General features: G+C 39.2%; 2 protein-coding genes across 2 annotated transcripts; both read right to left on the reverse strand.

Moving 5' to 3' along the window:
• Positions 1–6,026: 6,026 nt before the first annotated feature.
• Positions 6,027–10,035, reverse strand: mrpl24 (mitochondrial ribosomal protein L24). The gene is made up of 6 exons (XM_030740440.1): positions 9,942–10,035; positions 9,534–9,720; positions 7,664–7,759; positions 7,127–7,230; positions 6,851–6,981; positions 6,027–6,447 (listed from the first exon to the last, which is right to left on the reverse strand). The coding sequence occupies exons 2-6, from the start codon at positions 9,714–9,716 to the stop codon at positions 6,311–6,313; spliced, it is 651 nt and encodes a 216-aa protein (XP_030596300.1). The 5' UTR covers positions 9,717–9,720; positions 9,942–10,035; the 3' UTR covers positions 6,027–6,310.
• Positions 10,036–13,285: 3,250 nt separating this feature from the next.
• Positions 13,286–20,707, reverse strand: LOC115787667 (hepatoma-derived growth factor). Its single transcript, XM_030740439.1, has 6 exons — positions 20,295–20,707; positions 18,434–18,510; positions 18,196–18,334; positions 16,934–17,092; positions 16,666–16,845; positions 13,286–15,168 (listed from the first exon to the last, which is right to left on the reverse strand). Exons 1-6 carry the CDS (start codon positions 20,379–20,381, stop codon positions 15,148–15,150), a joined length of 663 nt encoding a protein of 220 aa, XP_030596299.1. The 5' UTR covers positions 20,382–20,707; the 3' UTR covers positions 13,286–15,147.
• Between the last annotated feature and the right edge of the window lie 432 nt (positions 20,708–21,139).

A 21,139-nucleotide genomic window follows, 5' to 3' on the forward strand; every position in this document is an offset into this window, starting at 1 on the left:
GAGCAGGCACTAGGTGTCCTACAGATTAGGATGCACAGCACATTTGCACATAATGTGCAGCCATGCACATTCTGACAAAGATGCTGGTGTTAGGACATCTTTAACCTTTCATGTGATATTTTGATTTTATGTTGCATATTTACAAACTTTTTTTCTGTTTTTATTTCCCACAAACCAGCAGAAACAGCAAAGGTCCTCAGTCACCTGAGGTCCTCAGACTGGGCCTTTGCCGAGTTAAAAATCAGGCTTGGTCCTGTCATTTGTTGGATGTGCACTGGCACTGCATGCTGGCCAAAGATTGCCATCTTACTAGCTTATCAACAGCAATTACTTGTATAAAAATTTTGAACTCTTAGTTAATTGAAAAATATTCAAAACAAGGAATCACCAGTAGCTGAAGAAAAAAATATATTTAGAATCTGTATTATAAATGTATTCATTAATTTATTTAGATGTTGACACTTGGAGTTGGCATAAAATCGATCTGGTTGCTAATTTTAAACATAACTTAAAAGTGTTTTCAGCCCTGAAGTTGGTTATGTCTCATAATTATGAAATTAACCAACCTCTATGTAAACAGATTTTTATAGTAAGAAAGCAAATTTTGAACGATAGACTGAGATTTTTTGCACACACTCAAAAAAAAAAAAAAAAAAAATCTAAGGGAACTTTTGGCTTCACTAACCCCACTTGCACACATGAAAAACCTTTGCTTACCCTGTTTCACTCCTAATGCTACTTTCCATTATGATGAGATCTGTGAAATCTTCCACCACAGACTGGTGTTTCTGAAGCCTGAAAACAGAAGCCGGAGTAGGTGTGGGAGTCTAGTTCCCTCTTAAATCATTTAAGCACTGTAACATTTTATCAAAAAATTAATTTATTGTAAGCCATGCTGTGCAATGTGGATCTAATAAACTTGGGTACAGTATCAAGTTTGATATATGTGCAATGATAATACCCACTGGCACTCTACTGTGCTTGGGATTATTGTCCTGTTGCATGACCCAGTCTATGCCAAGCTTTAGCTGTTGGACAGCTGTCCTCATATTTGGCTCTAGAATACTTTGGTACACAGGAGTTCATGGTTAATTCAACAACTGCAATGTGCCCAGGTCCTGTAGCTTCAAATGAGGTGTTTGTGCTGACATGCTGTGATTGGTTTACTACCAGATGTAGTGCTGTGAATTCTGGCCAAATGTCTCAACTTTGGTTTGGTCTGTGCAAAGGACATTGTTCTAGTAGTCTTGTGTTTTATTCAGATTCAGAATTCCTATGGAAGCAGTAAGGCTGTACTGTGTTATTCACAGGAGTCCTGGGGCAGTCCAAAATAACACAGTTTCTAGTCAGCATTAGAATACTATTATTAATACTTATATTAATTCCAAATTTAAAGGTTATTATGGATTTATGTTCTTTCTTCTTTTCCTTTTCTTTTTTGGTCCACATGTGTTTCCTACCACATTCTTAGATTTTACACAGAAAACAAATGATTTACTTTATAAAATTTAAATGTTGGTGCAAATGAAACCTTCTCACAGTATACAAGTAAAATTTGCCACACATATAACAATTATTTTTCTTCTCTGTATATAATAATACACACTGAAAACTAAACTGGCTGGAGTCACAGTTGTTGTTGGATGCTTTTACTTAGCAACAGGATGGAATTACTTCTTCCACCACTGATGCCAGAGCCACGTCAGATGGTTAATAATGTAACGTTAGTGACAGAGTGAGTTCAGTCTACACCACTCCCACCCAGACTATACTGAATTCAGACAAAGAGTTAATGAGTGAAAGGATTTCTTTGGGTGCTTAATTCTTATTTCAATAAATAAATAAAAACATCTTGCAATACTAATTGGAAGGGATTTTTACTTTAGTTTATCCCTAAAAATTTTGACTGAAACATGTTAAAACATGCTATAAAAATAAAACCTATGAAATGTTTGTTCTGTGAACTACAGCACCGCATTTAAACGACCCAGTTAACATGAACTTAGCATCTTTAAAATCAAAGCATGGATGAGAAAATTAAAGCCCAAGACAAGAAGGAAAAGCAGTGTTTTGCTGACTTTTTCATCCCCTAACTGTGACATATTGAGTTAATGCACAAAAATCCACTGGGAGCCAGCTAAATTAGACCAAACATAGTTAAACATGCATGTATGCCATGCCTCAGACCTGCATACAAGCTAACGTTAACATTTTTCCAGCAGCCTTCAAACAACCAGCCTGTAATTACACTATCATTACATTGTAGCTGAGCTTAGATCATCAAGTGAGTCAAGAGCAGCACTCAAATTTAGTTTTAAAGTGTCTTCAGATGTTCTGAGGATCCTTCTGTAAAGTTTGATGTACAAAATCTGCACACAAACTTTAACTACCTCATGGCAGAGCGCAGCAGTGACTATAAACTTAAAACAGATTAGGACTCTTTTTTTTTTATGTAACCTGACCTGTTAGACTACCAAACAGTAACACCTCTGATGGTGAATTTGACTATTCCACATACAGCCTGCACCACCAGGTGGGACTGATTAGTTTAAGTGGCTGAGCAGCAAAGGTGACTCAGCTAAAACACAGAGCGCAGCTTGCAGTTTATTTAAAGTAGTTTTAATTCTGCTTGAGTCATGTCAGTGGTTTCAATTAACTGGGTTACCAGAATAGCTGTAAATTTACCACAAATTATAAGATGGCCATTTAAAAAAAAAAAAAAAAAAAAAACTCCTCTGCAGAAGTTAAGACACCCATAAAATTGTGCTTTTGTGAGGATAAATGGAAAAGGTTTATACAAATGAAGTAACACAAAGGTTCCACTTCACCTTGCTGCAGCTGCAGACTGAAATCCGTACAACACTCATGCAATGACAGGAAAGACGAAGAGCCTTTGAATCATTTTTCCTCCCATAAAGGCAAAACCTCAAAACCCTGTTTCCGCTGACTGGCTGCTTTTATTCCCTCTTGGATGCAGAGTGGCAGAGGCAAACCGGTTCAGGAGGGACGAGTCTGGGAAAACTGCTGCACTCATCCCATTCACCGACCAAACCATCTACTTGCCATGCTTTCTGCATGATGTTAACTGCACTGACCAAAAATTAGGGTATGGAGAGCCACTCTGAAATTTTGATGCAATTATATTATCTGTGACACATCATTTTTATTTTTTTTTTTGTTTCAGTGCCTGGCAGTGATGATAGTTGCTTCGCCAGCTGGAGATCTGGCAAGTTGAGTTGGCCTTTCAGTAAATCAATATGTGTGGTTAACCAGTGAGGGAAAGGAGACTGCATGCACTTCATAGGCTGCCAAGCTCATATCGGAGATAAAACTAGAGCTGATGATGGGCTTAAATAAAACTGTTTGATTCATAAAGATAAATCGGGATATTTATAGCAATACTGAGATATTTTTATTGAAGTAACTGGTTTTGTTGGGGTAGTCTGTTTTTTTTTAATCGGGCCTATCATACTAAATTTCAGCTCCACATTTTTATTCTTGGACTCTTTGAGAGCAACTTTAAGTGATTCACAGACCAAAATAGTCTTGGTGCATCCCTTGGGGCCATGTAGTGTCTGAAATGAGCTGTTTTAGCTCTTCTTCCTTTAAGACCACCCATCCTGTAGATCTGAGATGACCATGTTAAGGTTATTGACTCTCTTTGGCATCATAAATAACCAAGAGCAGGAAAAAAAGTGTCTGAAACACAGCATTTCGAGCAGTCTGAAGTCTCAGCTTTGGCTCACAGAGATTACTTCCACATACGGTGCTTATCGCAGTATTAGAGGTCATGTTTAATATGTACAGTGGTGATGGACAGGCTGACAGATGAGGTCATGCAGGAGTATACATGGGCTGTGATGTTCGCAGACGACATTGTGATCTGTAGTGAGAGTAGGGAGCAAATGAAAGAGAGACTGGAGATGGAGGTTTGCTCTGGAAAGAAGAGGAATAAAAGTCAGTAGAAGCAAGACAGAACACGTGTGTGAATGAGAAGGAAACAGGTGTAACAGTGAAGCTGCAAGAGGCAGAGGCAGTGAATGTGGATGAGTGTAAATACCTTAGCAACAGACAGTGCACAAGAGAGGTGAAGAAGAAAGTGCAAGCAGGGTGGAATGGGTGGAGATGAGTTTCAGGGATGACTTGGGACAGAAGGATAGCAGCAAGAGGGAAAGGGAAGGTTTTTCAAGATGTAGTGAGACCTGCTATGATGTATGGTTTGGAGACGGTGGCACTGACAAAAAGACAGGAGGCCGAGCTGGAGGTGGCAGCGTTGAAGATGCAAAGGTTTTCATTGGACAGCTCAGGCTGAGTGGTTTAGAGACAAAGTTAGAAAGTGAAGGCTCAGATGGTTTGGACACGTGCAGAGGAGGGATAGTGGATGCTGAATCTGGAACTGCCAGGCAGGAGGAAAAGAGGAAGACCACAGAGAAGATGGATGGATGGATGCTTGGGATAGGGTGAGACGGAGGATCGGCTGTGATGACCCCTAAAAAAGAAGAAAGCCATATTTAATAAGGTACATCATCACTGTAAGTGTGTGTGTGTGTGTATGAACTGAAAAATTTACACTGGAAGTGAACAAACTGGCAAAGTCTACAGTGATTTTTATTTTTTTTATATGTTCTGCAGCTTGTAAAAGATTGTTTCTGAGCTCTTTTGCTGTCATTTTCCACATGAAAAATTGTTACACAGTGCAGGTATGACACAGTGCCAGTGCATACAATGTGAAATGACGTGACTGAGGACTTTGTTGAGACTAACCAGTCCGTGTTGGCTCCTGACAAACCATTTATTTCTCCACATGGTTCCCCCAGACACTCTGGAAAGACAGACTCATTTGTCTGAAGGTTTTCAGTTTTGGAGGGCTCCATGTCTGGGCTTCTGTAAAATAATATGGTTATTTTCAGCCTCACAAATGATCCAAGCAGACTGCAACCATTACCATCATTAATCCTGCCAACGGCAAGAGTAATGTCACATCTCCAATCCGACAGTATGTATGAAGTCTGCTGTGAACCAGCACTGCTGTTCTCCCAGCGCAGGCTGCAGTACAAGCTTACACATTTCAGCTGAAATGATAAAGATTCAGATACTAACTATATACTTAATGTTTCACTGCTAAAGGTTTGCCTTTCCATCTCCAGTCTAATAATACCTTCACTCTATAGTCATGGGCAAAAGTTTTAGCAGTGGCACAAAATTTTGTTTCTCTTACAATTTGCTGCCTCAGTTTTAATTTTGATTGTTACATGTTTCTATGATACAGTAAAGAACAATCATAAGCATTTCTAAGTTTCAAATATTTATATTGGCAAATATTTAGAATTTGTGCAAAAAGTATTTATAGAGTTGACCTTTCAAAATTTGTACCAATGCCCAGTTTTTTGCGACGACTGCAGCCATTTCCATGAAGGACGGAAATATCCCTGGCCAATCACTCAACACCAAAGTTCCTGGCTTTATGTCATTTTAACCATGTCAGGATACTGGTGTGACTACGAGGGGAGCAGAGCAAAGTGCAAAAGTCTTGAGCCACTTCTTGGCATTTTTTAAAGTGGTCTTGAGCAATGGCTGTCCAGGATTTCTGAAGATCTTTTAAAGTCTTTCTGTGGACATTAGCTGCTTGTTCCCTCATTTTCAATCCAGTCCTGTCCTTGTACCAGAGAAATATCTTTTGTTACTTAAGCCAATCAACACTAACCTAGGAATCATTTAGGTGGCACCTAACTCAAAGGATAAACCAGAGTTGTGTTAGCAAAGAACCATCCATCCATTCTCTTCTGCTTATCCTGTTCAGGATCTGTTTTACTGCACTACAAATATGTTTAAAAAGAACAAAAAACAAAATGAATTTATACAAAATACTATTCTCTTAAAAGTAAATAGTGCACAGAGAGCGAGCTGCTTAAAGTTTAAGTTGAATAAATTCAAATGCAGGTTGTAGCTCCCTTGTGTATGAAATCTTTAAACTTTGTACCTTGTGATTGTGATTTTGTTTCCTCCATTAAAATGCAAAGTAAAACTCCAGTTTGATATTTATTCACAATATGAAGGAACAAAGCGACACATGACACATTTGTAAACAGAGTTTATGATTTCACTTCTTCATGTTGTTTATAAATCAATTTTCTTATTAATTTGTATGTTGCAACAGTATGTTAGAGTCTATACAGCCTCCACTTGGCATCTTCACAGTCTCTGTCTGACCTGACCTTCAGCTTGACTCCCAGCAGAACAAGGCATGTTCAGAGTTCCTGTGAAAACTGGTCAGCACAAAGGGGAGTCTGAGTGTCTCTGATTTCTCTGGTCAGTACCAGTACGACCTTTGGTGCCTCCTGTTCTCCTGGATACCGAGTTTCTCCATGACCTCCTCCTCCAGGGTTTTCAGAGATGGTACGTAGGTCTTTTCAAGAGCATCTTCGGTGCTCGTGTCTTTGGGTCCATCTGTGAAAGCAAAATGCCTCATTTCAGCTAAGACCATTTTTCAGTCATCAGACACTTCAATCACTTTGTTGGACAAAGACATTTTTTTTAGATTTAAGCAGGAAGAAAATGGACGGATGGAACTTGAACTGATTATAAAAGATACAAGAGGAATGATATGACTAGAGGGTTGATTCATCACCGGCAAAAACGGCACTCCCCATGTGTGTTCAAGTTTAGAAAGAAGTATTTCTTCCACTTTAAAACAGTCAAAGCGCATCATATAAAAACAGAAGTCTGAACAGATGGGAAAATAAACAACGGCTGGTCATAATGTACTGACTGTAACCAACCCCTGAAATAAAACGACTACCAAAATCAATCCCTCTCCAATCAAAACACACACACACAGAAACACCCGCACCTTTCCACTGCTGTGGCACAATGCCATCTCGTCGCTCCACAACAGGTTTCGGGACGATCCGACCCGTCCTAAGTGACACCCTGACTCTCTCACCCTCCTCTGTGTACCTCCACTCTATTTCAGTGGGCTTCCTGTAAGATAAAGATCAGTACATTATATGGTTACAATAGTTAACGATAATGCAAGATGTACTAACCTGTGGACCATCTATTTTAAGGTTCTGCATAAGCATTGCTGCAAATTTTAATCCAGGAGTGAGGCACAGTTCAGTGTTACCTGTCTGAGGGGTCAATAAGGGCAACATCATGGAGCAGGATGGGAGCCTCACTGGCAATGTACGTTCCACGGTAGTCTGGAGTTTTTCCAATATACCGGTGATGCTAAGACAGGAAACAAAAGTTCACAGTTCTCCAGTTTAAAAAGCACAAAATGCAAACAGATGATTGCCAAACAGCTTTCAATGGCACGCTCTCTTTTTAGTTGCATGCTGACTACCTGGATCCTAGACATCTGGCTCCATCTGGTGGAGCCACAAGACAAATATAAGGTTTTTATTAAACGGCTACAAAAGTAAGAACCATAAAAACGTAACAGCTATTTCAATTTTTACGGAAATGAAAATATTGGTAATGTTGTCATGTCAAAGGGAGGTCAAGTACATGTTGAAGCATCTTTGTCAAAAAGTAGATAGCTTTTCATCTTCTCTCAACACCACCCACTCTCAATAAAGACATGTAACATAAATATTCACAACAAAATTCTATAATGATCATGTAGATTTCTCAATAAATAGATAAAATAAGACTTCCTTACTGTGTTCAGTCCCTCCAGGATGACCCAGTTTCTGCGTCTGAAGACTTGGATCACTTTTCCCTGCTTTCCTTTGTCCTTGCCTGCCAGAATTTCAACCTGACAAAGAGATTTAAAGCAAACACTTATACTCTATGTTGCAAATTTACAACTTTAAATTTACTAAATGTACTAAATATACCACTTTTGTCAAATCTGTTTTGGCCACAAAACATTTTACTGTTTCATCTACTGGATTTTCCTGAAGTAGTCTTCATACGTGTTTACAACAAATGTGTATGTCTCTATTAAACACTTACAGAATCTGAAACTTTTGAGACTACTAAAAATCTCAAACAGCCTAAAACAAATTCTTAATAAGTTCTACAGTATTTTAGGTATTCTTTTTGATCTGGTGACATATTTCTATTGTGTATAGCTTTTTTTAGTGTGCAGTGTAGAGCTGTATACTTCTTCCTAGATTTAGCACAGCTGGCAAATGAACTTTTCACTGCGCCTGTACTATGTTGCTTCATCTTTGCATAACAAAGATCTTGAGCCTTGACTGACATGGTGGCATTACAAAGGGGGTTTTCAAAATTAAACCCTAAAATGTATGTCCTCTGAATAACTCTGCTCTACTTACAGTTGTGATAAAAAGTTTGCATCCAATCGTGATGGGCATAAATGTCAATTTTAATTTGGGGCTTTTGATGATTTCTTTGAACTGTTTTTTTTCCAGGGTGGAATCATTGCACAGCACATACATTTTTAATGACTTTAAAAAACAAGAACTGAGTACAAAAGATTTATTTTGGATTTTCTCTCATCCAGACAGGGTCAAAATTTTACATACAGGCTCAAATATATACATACACTCACATTTAATAAGTGGTGCTTCAGGTTCTACAATGTTTTTAACCTGACAAGGCCTATAAACTTCTTTTTAGTGATCACACAACTGGTAGTTTCTCTTTGCCAGCATAAGGATGTGTCTGACAGCACTCTTTGTATTGACCAATACTCAGAACAAAGGGAAAGTCCACAAAACTCGGTGACGATCTAAGAAGGAGGATTATAGATTTACACAAGTTCTGATGTTCAGGAACAACCCAGGAAACAGGAACGGCTCAAGCCTGCCGTGAACTGCAAACTGCTGAAACGCCAGCATTACTGTTCCCAGTGAGGCCAATTTTACTTCGACTGAGAGGGTGCTGTCAAAGAAAGAAGCCCCTGATGGAAAATCAACATGTTTAAGCTCGACTGAAATTTGCAGCTGCCCACACGGACAAACCAAACGCCTTTTGGAGAGAAGTTTAATGGTCAGACAAGACAAAAATTTAGTTATTTGGCCACAATAACAAGAGGTATGTCTGGAGGAGTAAAGGTGAGGCATTCAAACCTAAGCACACTTGTATGCATACCCTGTGTGGATTGGAGAAAATACAAAATAAGTTCAAACTTGTTCACCCAATCCTTGTTTTTTAATCATTAAAGATGTATGCTGTACAGTCACTCCATCCTGGAAAGAGAACAGTTTAAAGTAGTCATTAAAAGCCAAAAATTACCAGGACATGCCCATGATCAGTGGATGCAAACGTCTGACCAAAACTTATACTTTTATTTCATTTGCATGCCCAAGTAAATATATTAGTAAATACAAAAAAGAACCTAAGTTAGGAAGTTAAGAGTAATTTGTGCTTGACTACTGTAAGCCTCACAGAAAACCCTCCATCGTCTATGAATAACCATAGACCTTGAACATTTAATATTTTAGGCTCATACAGGGTGACCTATGTGAAAACACATTACCGCACTGAAAGGGAACTTATCCCAACGCTCCATCATATAAACGGTTACCGTTCACAAAGCTTGAAATCTGATGTTTTCTCACCGTGTCCCCTCTGAGCACAGGCCACTCCTCTGGTGCTATCGGCTCCACAAACACCTTTCTTCTCCTCTTCCCCGCAGGATTCAACCTCTTAGCAGCTACGGTCCACGGCCTGTTGGTGCCGTAACGGTAATCTTTGGGTACAACGACCCTGGCTGCCATCGAGAGCAGAGCGGTCAGCCTCATTGTGCTGCAGGAACCAAATGAAACAAAGCTAAGTTTTTCCCAAGTGCCTGGTAATCATTCAGGAGCAACATAGGCTAAGCTAACGCAGATGCTATCATTAACGTCAGTTCAGAGCGGCTAAGGTTTTCACAAACTTCACAAATGAGACTTCTGCTTATGTTTTTCAGTACAACCCTAAAAGTAAAAGTACCGATATACGATAAAATAGTCGCAGAAAGCGCTTACCCTCTGTTGATGTCAATGTCACATGTAGCACAGCTGACGCCTACATGAACCTGGCGGCAGCGCCACCTATAGGACAGGAGGTCGTAACAGGCTTCACGCATGCGCATTTTCCAAATCGACTCTTCTGTGGGTAGGATGCAGCCATAGTAGGCCGCTTGGGGCAAGATGACCTTCACACTGCTGCTGCTTCAGTATATTCAAACCATGCAATACTGAGAGTAACTCTACATGTTACTGATCCAAAACGCAACATTTTATTTATTTTTTAAATAAACTGCACAAAAATAAATTTACATCAAGAGGAAGTATTTTAAAATTAAATAAGGCAAATGTATTTAAGGTGATAAAACTTGCATATTATTTGAATGAATGTAAAATCAGACTTCAGACCACATTGGCTATACATACAAATATTTACAGTGATATAGCATATTCAGTAAAAAAAAACTAAATAAATAAAAATTAAAACGCTATTAAAAGTAATGCTCAGTCTCATGACTTGATTGAAGATTAAGTTATTTTTGATGACTTTACTGTTAAAAAATTCAAGAATGTGCCATTTTTTCAACCCTTAAAGCACAAAATATTAGCAATCTATAATGTCAGAAAACACATTTTTAAAAAACAGACTTTCAAGCCAAAGAAATATAATGCTATATTTATATGGAGAAAACACCTTTTTAAAACTTTTCTTTTACACAAGTATGCATTAATTCATTGATACAGTTTAATATTCTTAACAGATCAAATTTAATTATATTATATTTTACATTACAAACCAAATCTTTATTTATATTGCAGCATCTACATTCACCAGCTTCCTTAATAGGTGCACCTATTCAAGTGCTCATTAATGCAGGTGCAGCCAATCACATGGCAGCAACTCAATGCATTGAGGCATGCAGACATGATCAAGATGAACTGCTGAAGTTAAAACTGAGTATCAGAATGGGAAAGAAAAATGATTTCAGCGACCTTGAACATGGCATGGTTGTGGATGTCAGGTGGACTGGTCTGAGTATTTCAGAAGCTGCTGTTCCCACACAACCATCTGTAGGGTTTACAGAGAATGGACTGAAAGAGAGAAAATATCCAGTGAGCAGCAAAGAGGTCAGGCAAGAATGGGATGTGGTGGAATGGGAGATTCCCATCATGGATGTGCAGACAACAAATCTGCAGGAACTGCGCGATGCTATCATGTCAATATGGGCCAAAATCTCTGAGGAATGTTTCCAGCACCTTGTTGAATCTGTGCCACAAAGAATTAAAGATGCTCTGAAGGCAAAACAGGGTCCAACCTGGAACTAGAAAGCTGTACCCTATGGAGTGGCTGGTGAGTGTATGTATTTACTAAACTAAGTTTTGATGATTACAACAGCTTGTGTGTAAAACCTGAATGACTCAGTGTTGGAATATTTAATTTTGAGGCCACCCACTGAGGTAGACACAGGCCATTATTACATCCCTCTCTGTTATGTTATTGTGACAAGCATGAGAGATATTAAAGCACCCATGCACAAGACAAGAGGCTACAATTTATGAAAACCTGCAATCAAGTGACTGTTTATCCTTCATCGTGACTTTAAATGTCTCATAGATTGTGGTAACATCCATTTTTGCTGCAAGTCAAAGGCCGATTTTCACCTTTGACTCACAAAGGTGGACAATAAAGTGAATCGTAAAAGCACAAAGACACGGTCATTAATCTTGTGAGCTGGATGCACAGCCACCACACCACATTCCAAAATCAGTTTCAGCTCATGGTTGCATCTACACCCTAACACCAGTTAAACAACTTATGCTTAACCTAACCCTACTGCAAACTGAGAGCTGTCAGGATGGGTTACATAATGCCAAAACTGGTTCAGCCATCACAGCCTTTTGGGGATGAACTGCACTGCCAGGCTCTGTGTCAGGGGCAAATTGTTTGTGACAGCTGCACACAGACACAAAACATGTTCCACTGTTAAGTTTTGTGCATTATTATCAGAGCATAATTAGATGGGAAACAATTAGGTTTAGTTGTTCCGTAAAGTCACAGTAGCCTTTCCCATGCTCTGAACTTGATTTTTATGAATAACAGATGTCACATAATACTTTGTTTTTAGGAGGTACTGTACTGAGTAAAGAGTAGACAATCCTGCTGGTTAAGCCCAATACAGTGACTAATGTGACTGTTTAGTTTATTATTGTCCTATATAGGTAACAATGGCACATCACAACCAGCAATAATTTTCTTAGATCCAGGCCCCTCAGTATTTCACATATAAACCAAAAGCAATATTGCACATAAACTAACACTTATATAATAAAGACTATATACATATAGAATAGAGATATACAGAGGACTAAATATATATTTATTTTAGGTTCTTTCCAGAAAGCTGATAGTCTTCATTAGTTTAAGCAAGGCAGAAACAAGTGTTTTGTTTTTTTGTAATCAACATGTTTATTAAATGGTCTGGCAACTACAATAGTAAACAAAGCAGCAGATTAAGATGAATGGCAGCTTCCAAAAGTAACAGAAGGCTAACCCCCACCCCCACCCCCCCAAAAGAAAAAGAAAATTACACTTTAATATCAAATTAAACTCTTGAATAACCTCCAGATCCAGTCTTTGACCATTTAAGGTTTTTAAGAATCAGCGACGTGGCGATGGAAAGGTGGCCATCTTCGACACAACATTCAGAGCTGAGCTTTCCCTTAAAGTTCATAGTGTGATAAACTATCGGCTAACGCTACTAATTACATGAAAGAACACTGAAGCGATGACAATGACATCCAAGTGGCATGGTGACAGGGCCTGAACCCTCGGGATACTGTTACAGTGGAAAATAACACCATATTCTGAAAATGTCGTCTAAACAGATGTTGGAATAAAACACGTCTTTAAAACATCACAACTTTGTTTCACAGTCAAAAATAATAAGACCACTGAAGTAAAACAGATTAGTATTCCAGTCGAGAGGGTGGGAAAACTAGGAAAAGGGAAAAAAAAAGTTATAAACTGAAAATTTACAAATGTTAACTCTGTATTTACCCATATTCAATTTCCTGTTTCTTTCAATGAATCTCACTTTGTGCAGTGCAGCTCAGTGACTTGTTTCAAAGGTTTCAAGAATAAATTTCTGAACATAATTATATGTTCTAAATATGAAATCATAACATGAAACAGAGTTTTGAATAACTTTTCCAGATAATTTCCATACATAATTTCCATAAAGGTGACGCCAAACAACTTTCCCCTTGCAGTAATTACCACTGCTCCACCTTATCAGACAAGGATTAAGTCTAAATCATAACTTTTTCCAAAAGAGATCTGATTATTATTTGTTTTTTTTTTTACTTTTAAGTCTAGGACTAGATTTAATCCATGTCTGGGAGACCTGCTGCAAGTTTCCAGATTCTGCTCAGACAACATCATACAGGAATGTCTCTCTGCTTTCAACAACACACATTATTAGCTAAGGCCTCAGTCACACAGGCCTGAAGACAAGTCAGTAACTCCCAAACAACCCCTTTAATGCCTTAAACCTGCATTCTATCTGAAGGCCACCAGATGGCATTTTCCTGTTGTGTTGATGGATTCAGTCACTAATTCTAGATCACACTGGCTTGAAATGCAAGCCAGTTTTGGGAGGATTATCTGTAGTATGAAACTGCATGCTCATTAGCTAATGAAATGCCAGTCACAAGCCATTAGCCAATGAGCATGTGGTTTCACAGTCAGACCCGCCCCTCCTTGCCAAATCCGTGTTTTGCAGCAAAGATGTCAGCAGTGGAAAATCGTAAAAACGGGACTTCAAACCAACAGGTGATGTCATGGTAGGTAAGTCCATCTTTTATACTGCATCATGAACCTCCTTGTGATTGCTTTGGTTGCTAGCAAATTGCCAGGGTCAGCTGTTGTTTGGATGGAAGACAATTTGTCTGCAAACACTTGCCTACTACTAGCTGAGTGGCAGTGAAATTTGAAAAAGTAAGACACTAGAAATGGAGAACGTTCACCTTCAGATTAAAAGTTGCACCTCACCACTGAAACAAATGCTTAAAAAAAAAAAATGCAACTTTTACTCTGAAGGAGACTGGTCTCAGTTTCTGATTTGCCTGCTCTATTTCAAGTCACACTACCGCTCAGCAAGTAGCTGGCAAGTGTTTGCAGACAAGTCAGTGTCTTCCACACAAACCACGGGTGACCGCAGCAATTGGCTAGCAACCAACGCAATCACAAGGTGGTTTTCAGTGCAGCACCATATACCTCTTTGCAGCCAGTTTCACCTAGCACCTGTCAACAACCACTTGCCAATCAATTGTGAAATGCACCTTTTTTTTTATTCCCCCCAGGTGGTTGCCAATTAGTCTCTAGGCTTGTGTGACTGAGGCCTAAACTGAATTACAGAGGGGCTAAACTGTAAAAAAAAAAAAAAAAAGTAACATTTTAAATCCTAAAATAGTCCTTGAATGGGATTTAATCAATTCCATATACGGCTTCCTGTGAAATGAATCACGTACTTTGGTCACTTGCAATCAAGCATACACACCAAAACAACGCATTTGCATAAAAATGTCATAGGGCAAAACAGACAAATAATGGGGTCAGAAAAAAAAAAAAAAGAATATTCAATCATGTTTCCAGTGACAGAATAAATGATTTAAATGAGACTGACAAGCTAGGTGATACAAATGGAAGCAGTAAAATCATGAACGTAAGCTAAGAGATGTGGTGAAAATGTGTTTCTCTCCTGTACAATATCTACGTTTTAAAACCATCAAATGGGAGCATTTGTCAAATAAATTTTTTTCTCCTTGTGATTTAAATGTTTGTTTTTTTATTTACCATATATTCAGTGTTTATCCCCTCTAAGCTGAAAAAATGTTTTGACACCTAGCATTCAGTCATTGTAATTGCACTTAGAAATAAAAAATATATACACACCAAAATCCCATTTATAAATGAGCCTTAAAGTGCTCGGTTCAATTGTTTGAAATCTGATTAGCAAACTTTTTCTTTCTGGGATATATGATATCCCAAAAAATGGCAAATGAGGATTTGTTTGTCACTCAATACAAACATTTAGGTTGTTTTGTGTTTTAAAATTCTCTTATTAATTAAACAGCTGAAATCTGGCATCCTGCAGGTAATTGTGTTGATGCTTAAATTCCAGAGAGAAGCGTCAAAGGTTTGTGGTTTTCTTCTGAGTCGCTGTTAAGCGCTGTCTGTCACAGGCTGTGGGGACAAGAGGGAAGAGCAATTAGAGAAATTCATTCATTCTGTATTCATTATCTCACCTGACATTCAAAAAGATACTGTACACTGGATTTTTTTTATTTTACTGCAACATCACTTTATTTAAAATCACTGTTAGGCGTTGATTTTCTAGATTAATGGCTTTTCATTACTTCCAAGCAGCCAATATTTACTCTGTAGGGAACAGTTACAGTTTTTTTTTAACTTATATTCAGAAATTTCAGGATACATACACCTGTACATAGGTTTGTTTTTTCTTTTTTTAAACAGGGATTTTCCACGTTTGCTTGAAAAATACACTATACGGACAAAAATGCTGGTCCACCAACACATTACATCTACAGCAGCTGCTCAGCCATGGAATCCCATGGCATGAAGCTACTGGTGCACAGTTTTTGTGCTCATGTTGATGCCAGTAGAGCTTTGAAACTGCAATTATTGAGGTAGCAGAGCACTGGCAACTTTTATGCACTGTGCGCCTCAGCCCTCAAATCCAACAGCAGACTGCATGGCTAGGTGCTTAATTTACACACCTGTGGCAATGGAACCAAAAACCCCTGGATTCAGACATAAACAGGTGTGGCCCGGTACTTTTGTCCATACAATGTGTCTTTGGCCACAAGAAAACACAAAAGAACAATGTCAAGCTCTGTCAAAAACACGCCAAAGCAACAGGAGGTGATATAAACCTAACCGTGAGGAAATGTTGGCCAATCTGAAGCCTGCAAACAATAAGGATGCACACAGTCTGACATCAGAATGGGAGATAAAGGTGTACACCTTTGACATCGACACTTCCTTTTCCTTGTCCACATGTAAATCAAAATTTTCAGCCTGGAAGGAGTTTTTCCAAACACTTTTTCAGTGACCTAAAACCCTGTTTGTTTTTCCCAGTATACCCATGTATGTGTGGGAAGGACTTCGAGTTATGTTGGTGTTTGGTGGCTTGAGGGAAGTTTCTACATTTATTCATTAAACAGCTGCCAAAAAAATGTTTTTAATGCAAGAAAAAGACCAAACTAATTGATATGTTTATGGAGAATCAATTTTACTTCTAGACATCCCACAAGAAAGTATCACTCTTGTTTTATTTTCTGGAGCTTATGTTTACAAAAATGAGGACATATTAATGTATAAATATTAGTTATTCTCTTTTAGCGGTGAGAGTGGTGGTCAAACACTGCCTACCACACAAGGTGTTTTTTGATGGGTTGTTGGCAATCCCTTATAAAAAGATATTTTCATATGAATATGCAGAACAAGGTCTGAAGAGCAGATGTGCTCAAAACATTACACACCACCGAGATGGAATAAACTGGTAAAACTGAAGTGCTGACACATTTTCTTGGCCCTGCACCTGCCCCACTTTTTGGTGTGGGTGGGTGTGTTTTTCCTATCTTATGAAAAAGCAAAAACACCACGAGTCCTATTTAAGTGACGTTTCCCAGGTAACCATAATGAATGAGAGGGCTTTACCTTATCTGCTGTTTGCTGGCCCCCTGCTGGAGCATTTTCCTGGCCCTCCGGATTTGACTCGCTCGGAGCAGTTGCCTTGGGTCCAGCCACATCGTTGAGCTTGGGCTCCATGTTAGACTGGCTGCCGTCTACTTTAGAGTCACCTTCCGCATCTGTATCCTTTGGCCGCTTGGGAGATGTCTATTAAAAGTTCAACAGAGTGTCAGATGGCTTTACAATGAACTGACTGAAGCTCTCATCTTGGACTGAGTGTCATGTTGAAGCTCACCTCCGTGGACTCCTCTGCTTTTCGTTTGGTTCCTCCCCTCTCATTCTTCTCGTCAATGACCAGGGCACCTTCATCCTCGTCACTGCTGCCCTCGGCATCTGCTTTTTCTGAACTGCCTGTATCCCCTGCTCCTTCTGACGTGTTGTCCTTCTTTGATGACTAAAGGCAGAGCATTACACATTAGGAAAAGACAAGGAAACTAAGTCTAGATCTGTTTATTAGTGGAAAAGTGTGATAGTATCGCCAGGAACAGTACTAGAGGTCAAAAAGTCAACACCTTTTCTAGAAGTATTGCAAGATTTGGGGTGCAGTAAAAGTCAGTGTCTTCACACATCCTCCTCCTTTTTTTTTTTTTGTATTTAGTTTTGTTTCCAATTTAATGTGGCTTCAGTTAATTTTTAATTTCTTTAGTTTCTATTTAGTTTGACTTAAAAATGTTCAGTTTTAGTTTTTATTAGTTTTAGTTTAGTTTACCATAATATGGGTGGTATTTGTCAGATTGTATGACACAAGACATACAAAGCAGCACAATACAATATAATATTACAAATACCTGGGACATCCCAGTCTCTATGAACAGATGTACCAAAGATTGCTGAGAGGAAAAATTTGAAACTAAAATTAAAAAATGTTTCCTCTACATAATGTTATTTTTGGTAGTTATGTGAATAAACACTGTTTCACTTAATTGTCATTTATAATATTTTTCTCACATGCACTTTTAATTTCGCTTTAGTTCATTTTAATAATCTTGGCTCTCATTCTGCACTGCAGCAGTCATTCTTCCTAAATGACTTCCGGAAAGTGTTTACATGTTCAAAATAAATTTAGCAAATCAAAACAAAGCGACACATGCAGCTGCCAGGCAGACAGTGGTGTGGAATCAAATCAAGTTTTAATGTTTCGAGCTAGTTTATAAATCATACCGCTGCGCGGTTATTTTCCCCTTTCAGTATTCTCTCACACAGTGCAAACCACAACTTGTGCAGCTGCTCGCTCCTCTTTGCCACTCAAGGGACAGAGCAGACACAGCGAGGTGCGCCTTTGGTTTGAGAGGCTCGCACTTGCAGGTCACAACTGGCAAATGCTCGTTCACAAAGTCACTGGATTTACAGCCCATAGAGTCACTAATCACCAAATTGGCAACAATGACGTGTGATGAGCACTGCTGTGAATATGTGGGATAACAGGTGCCCAAGCTAGAACAGGATATATCAATCAACACAGCATACATCTAACTTCAGTCCTAAAAATCTACTTACCTCGTAGCCTTCATGCGTGACGGTGGGGTTGTTCTCAATCTCCCAGAGTCCCTCAGCAAATCCTTTCCTCTTGTTTGCTTTACCAAACTTCTCCTTGCATTCATCATACGGGAACAAATCCTTGGCCCCCAGGAATGCCCTACAGAGTCAGTTATTACTTTTTAGTTTTGTCAAATAATCCAAGTTATTTTTCATCCACTTGAAGGTGAAAAGTGACAACATTAATGGAAAAACTCACGTCTCATGTGTCCCAAAAAAGAACACTTGGTACTTGTTTGAAGGCGACTTTACAGCTCCTTCAGGTAACTCGTCAATCTGTGAAATGGGAACACAGTCGCTTTAAAAGTTAAGCTGGCAAACCCCAAATATCCTTAATACTTTTTAAATACTAAAATTATACTAACGTGAAACACTAGGCTAAAAGTTATTTTCTTAAAGAACAAATGCATTTAAAATAATAATGTGTACATTTACACCACCTATAAGTGTTTGATTTACTACATGGATTAATTTCTATAATAATATAATCATACACTCAATATGTAATAGTGGAACACTTGTGCAAATGGTGGCTTTAGGTTACATCCTAGATAAATGACCCAAATAATTCATTATGAACTGACAGTTTGAACAGTAAGGAGTCTTAAAGCAAAGTTAGGTTCAAAGAACTGGACAGTCCTGTAGAGTACTGAGTGGTTTTTGAAACACGTTACTCTTCTTGATGCAGCTACAAACTCCTGGAGAAAGTTTCACTGTTTACCATCTTCCAGCACAGAGGTTGGCCCAGCCATGCCAATATTTTAGTTTTCTTTCTTTCTTTTTTTTAATTGGCACAACAGTACAGGAAATCACTATTATGATAGACAATCATGATGTGGCTCTGCCTCTGCCACACAGGCCTTTTGGCATCCCCAGATAGGACCACTGTGTCAGGATAGGTGGGGCAGGGCTTGTAGTCTGTTGACATGAGGCAGGGCTGATAAGACCGAGAAAAAGGAGGGAAGAGGCAGAGATCAACACAGATACTCAGTGGTGTGGTGCAGATTACTGTAGTGCTGTGTGTGTGTCTGCACACACCTTTTTTTTTTTTTTTTTAAATAAACAGGCAAACGCAATTAATTCAATTTTATGAATGGGTGCTACACCGAAAAGCAGAAACACTAACTGAAACTGCACAGACAGATGTGGCTGAGGGGATTACATGCTGCTTTCCTTTCACATTTTCCTGCTTCAGCTGTAATGCTGCATGCTTTGCAATAACGTATTGGTTGCATTAATCATCTGGTATATAGCATGACTTAAGGCTCCAAAAGAGGCTATTTATCCCTTTTAAATAGTGACTCACTTTAGAAGTTCACGCTTTCTTCTTTTGAATGACAAGGAAAATACTGACCGCAGTGCCAGTTAGACATTACGTTATAGATTTACGTGACTATTTTTATTACCCTGTAGAAAAAAAAAATAAGCGTAATGGGAGTATTTTCGACATTAGGAGTTGCTACCATGTGCGCAGCCAGGCGTGTTTACAAAGTACCAAAGCATATGGCTTCACAAGTAGCCATTAGTCTGTAAAGCAACAGTTAAAACAGAGGAAAAACACTTTGGGAAACAGCAGCACGCTAAATATAAGTTCAAAGTGGCTTCTTAGCAGCGCTGATAGCCAAGCTTTGCAACTAGCCACGCGTTAACGCTGCGTACAACATGACCATTAACTTGTAGTCAAAGCTGTGTTACCACAGTGCTCATTTTAACCGTTACGACAAGCTCAAAGTTAGCCTAACAGGGCCCCTGGGAAGGGAAAGACAACAGATAAAAGGCGGCAAAGAGCAAGTGGCAAAAAAGATTCATATTTAGATATCCCAGGAGGGTAAAGAGGTGTCTCCTATGCGATGAATCACCAGAAAGAAATTTGCAGTGGTTTACAGTTGGCTAGTTGGATGTATGTGGATGCTGGGCACCACCGAGCTAGGCTAACTCGTGGAGCTAGCGGCTGTTACAGGCCTCGCAGGTAACCAAGTGACTGGGAGCCGAGCGGCCAGGCGCAACGAGATGAAAACCAAAAACCCAGCGCTGGAAACAAGATACGAGCGCTTACTTACCCTTGCAGGCCAGTGTGGATACCCCTTCATTTTAGCGAACACAAGATCTCCGGGTTTGTATTCCTTTTGCCTGTTGGACCTCGGCATGTTGAAATCTCAGATATATGAGCAATATGGCAAAGTATCCGTAGTGGTCAACAACACCTGCAACAAGCAAGGCAGGCGACGGTTTGTTATCCAAAATTAACACTGGGCGCGAAAAACTGGAGCGAAGACGCAGTGGGTAACGCACTTTTACCACGACGGGGAATAAATATACAGACGTTGTCTGAATAGTGTTATAGTTGTTATGATTAAACGCGGTAGTATGACTATCTCGTATTAGCGCTGTCCCACAAACCACTGGCTCGTCCCTAGGACTATTTGGGTTTGAAATTGAAACCCGCTTCCCTTTGCAGACGCGCCCCCTGTACCTGAAGCAGCACAGCGCCCCTGCTGACCAAAACACCACACTAATTTAACTCACTTAAAAGCGACACCGACCACTTTATTATGTACAACTGCTTGTTAACGCAGCTATCTAATCAGTCAATCACATGACAGCAACTCAGTTCATTTAGGCATGGAGGTGACCGGCTAAGGTTCAAACCAGGCATCATAATAGGGAAGAAAGGTGATTGTAGACGTGGTATTGTTGTATTTAATAAATACCTGTGGAACCGTTCGAAGCAATGGACAGTGAGAGTGCAGGCAGGGTTGAGTGAGTGGGTGAATAAAGGATGCTAAATGCTGTTAGGCAGGAGTAAAAGTGGAAGCCCACAGAGGAGGTTTGTGGATGTTGTGAAGGAGGGCCTGCAGAAGGTTGCAGGACAGAAGATGATACAAGAAATGCGGTGAGATGTAGG

This window comes from Archocentrus centrarchus, chromosome 11 (assembly GCF_007364275.1).
Source record: "Archocentrus centrarchus isolate MPI-CPG fArcCen1 chromosome 11, fArcCen1, whole genome shotgun sequence".
In the NCBI taxonomy this organism is placed as follows: Eukaryota; Metazoa; Chordata; class Actinopteri; order Cichliformes; family Cichlidae; genus Archocentrus; species Archocentrus centrarchus.

Coding starts and splice junctions, on each gene's coding strand:
- mrpl24 (XM_030740440.1), bottom strand. CDS start 9,716: ATGAGGCTGACCGCTCTGCTCTCGATGGCAGCCAGGGTCGTTGTACCC. Junction 7,760..9,533: donor CTGTGCTCAGAGGGGACACG/GTGAGAAAACAT, acceptor TCTCTTTGTCAG/GTTGAAATTCTGGCAGGCAA. Junction 7,231..7,663: donor TCCTGGAGGGACTGAACACA/GTAAGGAAGTCT, acceptor TTCCTGTCTTAG/CATCACCGGTATATTGGAAA.
- LOC115787667 (XM_030740439.1), bottom strand. CDS start 20,381: ATGCCGAGGTCCAACAGGCAAAAGGAATACAAACCCGGAGATCTTGTG. Junction 18,511..20,294: donor ATCCACACTGGCCTGCAAGG/GTAAGTAAGCGC, acceptor CCCATTTCACAG/ATTGACGAGTTACCTGAAGG. Junction 16,846..16,933: donor AAGCAGAGGAGTCCACGGAG/GTGAGCTTCAAC, acceptor AACTTTTAATAG/ACATCTCCCAAGCGGCCAAA.